The sequence below is a fragment of the Canis lupus genome, chromosome 12 (assembly GCF_048164855.1).
Source record: "Canis lupus baileyi chromosome 12, mCanLup2.hap1, whole genome shotgun sequence".
Classification (NCBI taxonomy): domain Eukaryota; kingdom Metazoa; phylum Chordata; class Mammalia; order Carnivora; family Canidae; genus Canis; species Canis lupus.
In genome coordinates this window covers 12,568,251-12,580,013 of record NC_132849.1, presented here as the reverse complement: position 1 = coordinate 12,580,013, position 11,763 = coordinate 12,568,251, and the positions used below count along the sequence as shown (strand labels likewise).

The following is an 11,763-nucleotide window of genomic DNA, read 5'->3' as shown; positions in this document are numbered from 1 at the left end:
ATTCTAGAGTTCTTTTCCTAAGTTGGATAGTATTTCAGGCTCCTGTGCTTAAAGGCTCTAGGAGGCAAGTGCTAGGCCCCAACCTAGTCCTCCCTTGGTAGGCAGTCAGGCTGGTAGCCACCTCTATCTTTAGAAACATTTGAGAAACATTTAATATCACTTTAACTCCCAACGGGGTGAGTGCTACTTCTTGTTCTCTTTCTACACTCCCACAAATTGGTGGTACACTGTATTTATACTGGAGTATTTATACTACTTTAAGTCTTTTAAGTTGAAAAATTACATGTGGTGGGTTAATAAACTGTTTTGGCACAAGTGTGAAGTAATCACGAATACACAATCTCCAGGTAAGAATGATCCATTTGTGAGGTTTACTTCCAGTTCATGAATCTGAACCTTTTTAGTGCTCCTTTTGGCACTGCAAAAGGGATTTGTTTCCTGTACTTCCTATGTTCCTAGAGTTCCAGTTTGCTCTTACCACATTTCAGTGCTCAGTTATTTTTAAAGCAATACAAGGCATATTTACCCACTTGGATACAATGGACACCGATCTTGTGCTCTTAAGTCATGAAGTTAGACACTCTGAAATGTCTCTTTAGCAGTTTTGCAAAATGCTCAGTCACTAGCATGGCCTCTTGGCCCTTTTATCCATACTTAGGGATATCAAATAGCTCATCTAACTATGTTAGCCTTTTAATGACCTTGGGTTTTGCTTTTCTAAGAACAGAAATCTTAACAACACAGAAGATGCATGGAAGGTCTCCACATATTACAAATAAACAAGCTTCCTAAGCTACCTTTTCATCATGTCTCTTTGTAGCTTCATTTTGACAAACAGAATAGCAGCCATCAGCAGAAGCCAGAAAACATCCTTTTCTTTCTTTTTTCTCTACTAAGGGATCAAATATTAGCAGAAAATAAATGATAGTAGGCACAGGTGATTGATTTAAGGGGGAAATATTTTAGATATACAAAGCCCATAATCTGTGTTTCACTTACATTTTATAATCTAAAATGTTTGTAGTTCCTACTAGTCCTATATAGAAACAGTATTTTGTCATTTACATTTATTTTTGCGCTTAATTCAGCCAAATATTAATGATATCCTCCTTCCTTGTCCTCTTTTAAAGAAAAAGTGAAAGTAAAAATGTTTTTGGTAGAATAAACCAAAATCTTCGTAATCACAGTAGTCCAGTATTAGGTGGAAAATACTAGGTATGAAGTTTTTTGTTTTTTTAAGTAATTACATCTCAATTAGGGCGGGGAATCGGAGATATACTAATTCAACTTTACTATTCCGCAAATGAGGAAACTATGGGCCAGAGTAGTAAAATTATAGTTGGAACCCACGTTCTTTGACTCCTATACCAACATTCTTCTAATGATACTAAGATTGGCAGATTGTACAGTAATGCAAAAATAGAACAAAAGATTTCCAAAGATAGTTTCAAGCACTTCATATTAGTACATATAGCTATGGATCATAGCTATGGATCATGGCTATGAATCACCCCCAAGGTAATAGTTTAAAAGCAGGTTTTGATATATTTTACAAACGTGGGTCTTCCAAACATTGTCCAAATGTCATATCCCAAAGTCTAAAACTGATATTAGCTTTCAATACAGGCACTTCAGTCGAAAAAAGAATTATGACTAAGCAAAGAACTTCCAGTTTTTATTTTTCAACATATAACAAGAAAAACATTCAATCAATTTTTAAAAATTAGGATGGATTAATTTACAATAAAATAGTCAACTTAAAATATCAGCCCCTTTTATTTAGGGCCAAGGAGGCCAATAGTTTCTGTTTAAACAGCAGAATTGCACAATTGGTATTTTTACCTATATTCGATGGCACAGAAATGTAAAAGTCAAACAATTTCCATTAACATCCTCTCTTCCCTCCAGAGTAGAATTCATATAATTGCTTCTTAGGTCAGTACTCAGGCCTTTAAAAATCACCAGTTATATTTTGAAACATATCTACAACTACTCATAATGAGAACACCTTTAAAACAATCCTTACAGGAAACACCTTAAAAAATAATTTTGTGGCACATTAGACTGCTTAAAGAAACAGCAAAGATGAAAAACAATGTACAAGAATTATAGTCCCTTGCTTATAGAAACCACCTAAATAACATATTTCCCCTAATTAATTATCCTTGCTTCTCATAATTTATTAGCAGAGATGAATTACAAGAAGCAGGATGCACCATTTTTTGGTTCTTGGTTGTAGCTGCCAGCTTGAGAGTTTATGACTGTAAATGCAAAGCAAAATATGACTATGCTCACAAATTCTGGAATGGGAAAAAACCAAAATATCTCTTTAAAGTGTTTCTCTATCCTTGCTTTCAAGTCAAGACAAAAAATTCACAGCAGTTTAAAGGATGATGAAAGACTAAACATGGGCCCACTAAAATACATACCGGGAATAATTTTATCTATTACACCAAAGTGAAAACTGTAATAAGTATGATATTATATTAGCAAGTAACATTCTAGAGTATGCTGCTGGAGCAAATACAGCACTTAACAGTTTCATTTACAGATTAGGCATGGTAGCCTTTAGACAGAGCATCTTATTTTCACACTCTTGAAGGTGCAACCTTTAAAACACAAACACACACAAAGTAGTATGTAATTCATAACAGCTGGCCAGGCACTTAACTTGGGGGAAAGAGACTCTTCAGATTTTGAGGTAAACTGCAATTGTTTTCAGCAATTACAAACATATTCTAAAAACAACACTTTATTTCACACCAACTGAAGTCATTCAGCATTTATAAGTCTGTCACTCTATTGCGCCAAAATTCACACCTACACCTAACTTCTTAAGAAGCTATTAAAAGAACATTTTGAAGTCTGAATCTTGGCCCCATTTATATACTTCTGTGCTTAGAACATACTTGAAAAAAACCGTAAAGTACATCCTTATTAGGGCTAAAATGAGTATCTTTTCCCCTAAATTTGATATTTAAAAAAAGAATCCTACTGTCAGTCACACAGAGCAGAGGAGGAAGAGGTGGAAGACAATGACAAGGACAGAGGTGATAAGCCTCAATCTAGGTTCCACGAGAAGCGGAAACAGAGCAGCCGAGTTTCTGTCTACAGGTGTTGACTATTATGTGAAAGCTCTCAAAATTACTGAGGAATACAACTCTCTGGATTTATTCCACTCTGGGCACAGTTGATGTTTCTTCCCCTCTGCAGAATTCATTTCAAGGCAATGTGGAGTTTACTTATAGGAAAATTCATTTTAGAAGATGGAGGACCTCACTAAATATTTACACATCAGAAGACCAGAACAGAAAGTAGCCATTTTGGAACTAGTCTTTTTTACCAAAAGTTTTCCAAGTCTATTTTTCATTAGAATTACCATGAAATTATCTGTAAACAGAAAAGCTCTACCTCCAAATCCTCATAACTAGCAATTAATTCTATTTTCCATTGCCTTCTCAAACAGCAATTTCAATAGAAAGGCTATCCTTGTTTTGAACAAACTCATCAGCTTATTATCTGGTATGCACAGGCTAATTCATCAACATCCTGTTTTGAGCCCTTCAAAGAATATTATGAATAGAGATAATTAAAAAATTTTTGATCTGAGGCATCCTCATTTTCAAAATAACGAAAAAAGAATTGGTTTAATTCAGAGTTTCCACATGGCTGAAAAAAGTCTAAATACTTTATATATAAAAACCTCTAGGTTGACCCTCCTCAAGATGGCAAGTTTTCCAGTCATGCATGGTAAAGGATTTGTGCTGACCTCTTCCTTCCTTACAGGACTAACATTATGCATCTGGCAAAACTACTAGCTGGAGTTATTGGTGCAATAAGCAAACATGGAAGGATTTCTCTCTCTGTGATGCTAATTGGCTTGCTCAAGTTTTGAAACTGTGACCCTGGGCTCTTAGCACCATGCTTTACTCAACTGAAACACCAAGCCGCCACTGTGGTGGGGTGAGGGACAGGGTGGGGTGAGAAAGGGAATGAGGGCAATTATATACATAATTAAAATACCATGATATGCTGTGAAAATTTGTGTTAATACATCTGAGGCTTGAAAATCATTAATCATAGCTATTAAATAAAACTGCATTAAAGTGTTTCAATTTTGAACACCTGCAGCAAATGCAGAGCTTTCATATATGACCTAAATTTAAATATGAATGGAAGTTCATTATCAGTAAGCTAGAAGAAACAAATTGCATACATTTTTAAGTGGTAACCTACCCCCTGCCCTCCCCCAAAGTAGATATTAAGTAAAAATTAAGTGAAATTATTCATAATTGTTTCCAGTTTCACCTTTCTCTTGGAAGAGACCCAAATCAGGTCTCTGGAAATCCAACTTCATACACATAAGAAATGGCATCTGCTATCACATCGGTATGTCTTTCCCTCAAAGGTAGACAGGTTATAGATGTGTCTCAGACATTCATTTCCATGTATTATGGTTTTTGAGACATCTATTCCACTGAAGTATTATAAAGCAAGTCTACAAACCACTTCTAAGAAAAAGGCACTTTGCTGCAAGAGTTAGATTATGTGAAAGTCAAGAACACTAGAATAGACTCAAAAGTCAGAATTCACTCGTGTATTTATGAATGCAGAGCAGATGCCAATTTATAGAAAATAGCTAATGATATTACAAACAAACCAAATGTCAACTTAACTATATTCTCAGCAAAACAGTAACTTATGACATTTCTCCAAAAACCAACATAGTTCCAAGTTCAACAGTAAAAAGGGGGGAAAAAAAGGTCACCAGCAGTTGCTACTTTTGAGCTCAAGACCTTGTTTCCTACAGAATTTCATGTCTACAGTTTTGTTCTCTGTTTCAGAGCATGAATTATTTTTCAGATGAAAAACCTGGGATGGCAGAGGTTTGTTTATGTGTGTTGGGGGAGAATTCAGGGTGGAAAAACAGCGGGAAGGAACAAGAGGTTCATTTCTCTGGTCAGACAACCAAGTGAGGAGGTAGTTGTTCGGAGAACTTCTCAAATAGAGAACATTGTACTGATCTACTGAGAGTTGGGGAAGTAGCAGGAGCTTCTTTGTGAGACTGAAGATAGCAACAGGAATACTTCTCCTCCAGGGAAGTCAGGACCAGGGTGTCAGTGCAGCTAAAATGAAGACAGGATTTGTGTAAGTAGCATAGAGAATATAAGAAAAACAAGGCTAAGAAATCAACAGGAATGATAATATATTCATTTCCAAACCTGTCCTACCTTGACAGTGGCTCTTTTCTGATGCTAGAACTTTAAAAGTGTCTATAAGAAAAGAACACATACCACGTCATTATAATCGGGATTTGATGTAGTGATTCTTCCAACTCCTAATCTGTGCCAAGAATGTGGTAAGGTAGCATACTTTTCATAACACCGTCTAGTGTCCAATATTATTTAATAATGTCTATAAAACACTTCAATGCTTTAAAAAGTTTAGACTTCAGTACTCTCAGAAAGCATGACATCAGGAAAATATTTTACAACTGTAAATGAGCAGACACTCTTGGTTAAATAGCAACATAGAAAATATAACAGCAAATCCTCCAAATCGTCCGATGCTAAATCATAAAATTCATAATTGTGTCAGGAGACCACATGCTCACCTTGTTACATCACCACACATGGTAACCCCATACAACCTTGAGTCCCATCATCACTGCTGTTGAGTTTCTTCATTCGGTACTGACGTATTTCTCTTACCAGTGTGTAAAAGGCATCCTCGACACCCTATAAAAGAACATAATAATGACGGCTTAATAGACACAATCCGAGTTGTAAGCTCTTTCTTTTGTACTTCTTTATGTGGCTTTAAAATTCCAATTAGCTGATGAAGATAGGGTGATTTAAGAAGAGGACACCAAATTTAGCATTCTTATTGAATCACATTAAAAGACTAATATACGAATGGCCTATTTTGCAAAAATAACATTCAAGTACAGGGAGATGGGTAACATGGGTCATACTGAACTATCAGATCTAAATAATCGATTCAGGAGAGCAAAAGCCCTAAACACTGGCTGGTGCTGATGAAGAAATGTCTAATATTTCTAAGTATCTTTAATCAAGAGTCTTCATCTTAGTAATATTTAGTAATATTAGCATGTTAATGAGTAAGATACCACACCAGAATATTCATCAGTTCATTTTGCATTTAAACAGAAGATTAAAAACAGAATATTGAAAATCCGTAAGAACAAAGACTATGGATCCTATCTCTGTATTAACACTTTTTCTGCATTAAACAAACCCACGCCAGATGCTCAAAGCTCTGCTGTACCTGTCTGGTCTTGGCTGAGGTTTCAATGAATGGAATCCCATAACTCTTGGCCAGTTCATGGGCTTGTTTTGTGTCAACTGTCCTTGTTGGCAAATCACACTTGTTTCCTACTAGCACCATAGGTACATCATCTGAATCTTTTACTCGCTTAATCTGTTCCCTTAAAAAATAAAAAAAAGGATTATGTTATCATAACGTAAGAGTAGGTTTTTAGGAAAGCATGAGCAGGTAAGAAAAAAAAAGATTCTAATGAATTTTATTTAGCCCTATTATTGTCTAGTATGGAGTTTCACTTTTTTCCCTAATTATAAGGGACCATGCATACTAGGTAGACTGGTTTAGATTTGATGCAGCAGCCATAGGGAAGCCAAGTTCTGGTTCACCTTCTAGTGGAAATGGATGGCTGTTCTTTTTTTTTTTTTTAAAGATTTTATTTAAGTGAGAGAGAGAGAGAGCACAAATGGGGAGGAGGGGCTCCTTGGCTGAGCAGGGAGCCTGATGTAGGGCTCAATTCCAGGTCCTGGGATCATGACTTGAGCTGAAGGCAGACGCTTAATCATCTGAGTCATCCAGGCGCCCCTATTCTATTCTTTTTTGACACACACCCTTGTTAGGCTCCTTGATTCTCCAAAGAGCTTGGCTCTGGATTTAACTGGCAATTTGAAATCACACTCTAGATTAAGATCTGAAGTATAAAAAGTAAAGCTTACTGCCTCAAAATAACTTTTTGAGGTTTTCTTGAGAATGACCATATTTAATCAAAGGCAGTCTATCCACTTCTCTAGGTAGGTGGTATCCAAACATTTTCTTCCAACAATATTATAGCTGGAAGTCCAAGATACCAAACAGAAAACACCAGAACTGTTATTAAAGGGTAACTAAAGGATCTGGAACTCCCAATTTACAGCACTCCCCTCAATAACATATAAGACATACCATACAGCAGTTTGGAAACTTTGCTCTAGATCCTCTTGACCAATACTGTCCAATGGAACTTTTCACGATGATGGAAAGGTTCTATCTGCACTGTCCAACTATATCCACTAGTCATATGTATAGCTGCTGGACACTTGAGAAGTCATTTGCTATATGGTCAAGGAACTGATTTTTCAATTTTATTTAACTTTAATTAATTGAAAAAATCACATAAGGTTGTGGCTACCATACTGCACAGTACTGTTCCAGACCCTACCCTTGGATTACAAAGTCATGTGCTGAACCTGTGTTACAATGGCTGTCTGCAGAACTGACCTTTGGTGTAATGGCAGTGGCCTATTATAAAGCATAATTTAAGACCACCTAAGAGGGAAAAAGACTTCTAGAAATTCAACAAATATTAGATGTTTGACAAGTGTTGGACACTTGACAAGTGTTGGGACATTTTCTTACATATTGTTTATTATTTCCAGAGAGCAAATGAAGAATAGAGCAGGTTTAGGCAGGAAAAAACCTCACTGAAGTTTTGGACTAGCTTGTTTCCATGAGCAGACATCATCATACCATACCGACGGAGCACAAGCCAGGACTGCAGGCTGTCAGGAAAACACTTGCATAGCATTTACTATGTGCTAGATACTTTTCTGGGTTATTAACATGTTTATTAACTTGTAATTTTTACAACTCTTGGCAGGTACTATTCTCTCCATATTATAGATAATGACACTGAGGCACATACATTTGAGAGTTTGCCCCAAAGTCCCATGGGCAACAGATGATGGGGCCAAATTTCAACCCATTATATTATTCTGCTCAAGGAACATAGAGCTAAGAAAATGGAGCCCTGGGTTTTTGGTCCTGGCTCTGCTACTAGTAACAACTATGACTTTGAAAACCTAACAAACCACTTCCTGCAACTCTATCAGAATCTGAACAAGGATGTTGTACTAGAATTTTTTATGGTCTGAGTGAGCTTTGAAACTTTATGGTTCTATTGAGAAAGACCATCTTTCCTCTTTATCTACTCCCATCCATTTCTTCCTATCATTTTCTCTTTTCTATGACTGACAACTATTTTTCAGACACGTTTTCCTCTCTGAAATTCCTTTGTGACCTCTCATACCAATACCTTTAGTTCTGAATTATCTCATTAGTAAGCTTAATTTAAGTATTATCACACATTCTAGCCATAGTGTATTATATAAAATAAATTCCAATATTAACTTTCAGTGATAACCCCAGATCCTCAATGTTAAACAATCTGAAACCAACTCTTCTCATGATTAAAAACGCTATATTCCCTAATGCGGTATCCTCATTTCCTGTTCCCCCACAAAGCTTCAGAATACACTTATAGATCATTCTTTCAGAAAAATGTTCCTAGTACCTGTAGAGGTTAATGTCTGCAAATGATTTGCTATTATTGATGGCAAATACACAGAGGAAGCCTTCGCCTGTCCTCATGTATTGGTCTCTCATGGCACTGTACTCTTCTTGACCAGCTGTATCCAGTATATCCAACAGACAGGTTTCACCGTCTATAACCACCTGTTTTCGGTAAGAATCCTGGGGGTGTGGAGGGTAGGAGATGGCAATGAGAGAGGAAAATTTCATTTTTATTAGAAACCATAGGGAATGCAATGCTATTGCCAAGGTTAGATAAGCTCCTAGCTGAGTTCTTTCCATCTCTATTAGGAATTTGTCCCTCAAACTCCTAATATATAATCACAAGAGAACATACTTAATGTCACCCTAGGAAAAAAATCCCCAAATCCTATATGCCTGCAGAAAGGAAAATGTGGCCATTCTGTTCCTGGAAAGAGAAAAAAATGTGGTAATTCAGACAGCTCTATTAAAGTTAGACTCGGGATTAGGTTTCACAATGTATTTTACTAAGGTATGAACTGGACTTTTCTTAATTATTATACATTTAAAATTCTAAACATACCTCCACCAATTATACCTGGCCCTGGGCACAGTGTCATTTACATTTATGACTAAATATACAAATACCTTTTATTTTGAACAAGATTATACCATAAAAATCTTTTTCTAATCATGGTGGATTTTTACCTTTGGGAAATATTCCTGAATCAAATTCCTAAAGGTTTCAAATAAGGTATATAATTATAATTCTTCAGGAAGAAAAACATGCATAGATCATACATATTTATGTTTCAAAGGTGTTTCGTTTTGTTTTTTTAAAGATTTTATTTATTCATGAGAGACAGAGAGAGAGGGAGGGAGGGAGAGGCAGAGACACAGGCAGAGGGAGAAGCAGGCTCCATGCAGGGACCCCGATGTGGGACTCTATCCTGGGTCTCCAGGATCGTGCCCTGGGCCAAGACAGATGCCAAACCGTTGAGCCACCCAGGGATCCCATGTTTCAAAAGTTTTCAATTTGGCCCTAAGACAAAATTTTTACTTGTATTTTAATAGTTATGTTTTGGGAATTCAATTCAAAGAAAACCCATCACACTTGGTAAAGATCTGGCTCCAGAAACAGAATGGGACTTGGTCTCCCAGTTTACTGATTGGTGTCTGTAACTCAACTTCACTATTGGACTGTAATACACTTTCAAATTAACATAGAACTCACATTGCCAAAACTGGAAGCACAAAATATGATAAAGTGTATGAGTGTTCCAAGAAAACAAGCAAAATTAAAATGATATAGGTGGGTGTTAGTCAAACTAATGTACAATAACAGAAGTCAGAGAAGTGGTTATTTCCTGGCAAGGTGGGGGTTTACTGACTGGAAAGTGGCATGGGAGAACTCTCTGGGGCACTGGAAATGGTCTATATTTCTGAGTTGTGGACTTAAAAAATTTTGGTTCTTGAGCTATAGCTACGCCATTTGTGTATTTTACTGTATATTACCCTTCAATAAACACAACTCAGAAGAATATTAAAAGGTCCTAATTATTAATGCTGCTAAGCTTAAAATGAAATTTCTGCCAAGGACTAATGATTAATTTTTAATAATTGCCATGATAGCTAGCTTCTATTAAACACTCAGTGGCAAGGCAGTAGAAAGACACAGTGTGGATTAAAATAAATCTCTAGTCAGACATTTCTAAGCTGAATAAATCTTCTATTTAAAGGACCTAAGATGCCATTTATTCAAGCCAATATATAACATGAACGCACACAAAAACTTATACTGATTTTTCCTCAACATTCTTGTGTGTGTGATAGGCAGGACATGTTTATGGTACTTTAAAAAATGAGGAAAATGAGGCTCAGAGTTTAAGTGATTTGCTCAATATAACAAAATGAAATAAACTACAAACAGGGACTGAAAGAAATCTAGGCAGTGACTCAAAATCTCATGTTCTTTCCACTTCAGCCCAGTCTCAGCTGCTTCAACCAGCTAATTAAAATTGAAGAACACCTAGATTTTTGAATCTTTATCTACATCCTATTACTCAGTCACTCTTACTACGTATGGCCTGTTTCTTTTCAATAGAGCTGTCATGAGTTCAACAATGAATATGCAACAGTTTACTAAACTGCCGATTTTTAAGAAAATCTTTACCAATTAATAAAAATGAGCTCTTCTCCACAAACATGGAAAGCTTCGTTATTGTACTCCTGAATGCAGCACCCCAAATAACTTCTACTTTCTCTCTTGATGATCACTTTGGCTAAAGGATACGTGCAGGGGGGAACCAAAAGCCAGAGGTAGGGTCAGTCAGCACACTACCACCCGGCCTCACCTCTATGGTGGGATCATATTCATCTACAAAGTGGTTCTGGATTAGCTGGATTGTCAGTGCGCTTTTCCCAACACCACCTGCTCCAACCACCACCAGTTTGTACTCAGTCATTTCACACCAGCAAGAACCTGTGGGAAAGCAGCAATTAGGTTTAATGGGCGAGCCACAACTAGAGAACTTCAAAAGCTTTCTATAATCAATAGTAACTAAAACGTTGAGTTTGAAATGTATCGGCTGCATACACGTGAACTTCCACTCGGCTCTCAAGGTGATTCCGGAGCGCAGAAACCCTCGCAGGTTACTGCGGGCCTCCGAATTGTGGCTAGTCGCCTGGCTACCCCCACCCTGCTCTATTTTTCAACAGTCCGTGGGCCCCGCCCTCAGCCTAAGGTAAAGGAACCCCCCCCCCCCTTCCTCCACCTCCCGCAAGTCTTCTCAGCTCCGGTGGGGAAGCCTCCAGCCCGGCCCCTCGTCTTCCACCCCCACCAGTCTTCAAAAATCTCCCCCATAGGGCTTAAAACGAAGGACCCCCGCCCAAGGGCCTTTGTCTCCGGTCTGCAGACTCCGTTCGATTCCGGGCAACAAGGAGGCGCCCGTATGCTCCAAAGGCGAACGCTACACACCACAGAACCTTACCTCAAGCTTCGCCGCCTCCGCTTCCGACGTATTTAGGACCACAACTAGGAGAAAGGTTGGAGACCCCGGAACCGCCATGAACAGCCCCCACTAGGGAGCGGCACTTCCGGCCCCGCCCGCTACGTAATCAGTCGGCGCCCCGGGCGCCCGAGTCCCCGCCCCGGCCACGTGGGCCCCCGACCCA

At 37.9% G+C, this 11,763-nt stretch overlaps 1 protein-coding gene across 1 annotated transcript; it reads right to left on the bottom strand.

The window, feature by feature from the left end:
• Positions 1-1,662: 1,662 nt before the first annotated feature.
• On the bottom strand, positions 1,663-11,737 carry NRAS (NRAS proto-oncogene, GTPase). The gene is made up of 7 exons (XM_072769701.1): positions 11,580-11,737; positions 10,944-11,071; positions 8,612-8,790; positions 6,289-6,448; positions 5,615-5,738; positions 5,232-5,273; positions 1,663-5,126 (listed from the first exon to the last, which is right to left on the bottom strand). The coding sequence occupies exons 2-5, from the start codon at positions 11,052-11,054 to the stop codon at positions 5,619-5,621; spliced, it is 570 nt and encodes a 189-aa protein (XP_072625802.1). The 5' UTR covers positions 11,055-11,071; positions 11,580-11,737; the 3' UTR covers positions 1,663-5,126; positions 5,232-5,273; positions 5,615-5,618.
• Between the last annotated feature and the right edge of the window lie 26 nt (positions 11,738-11,763).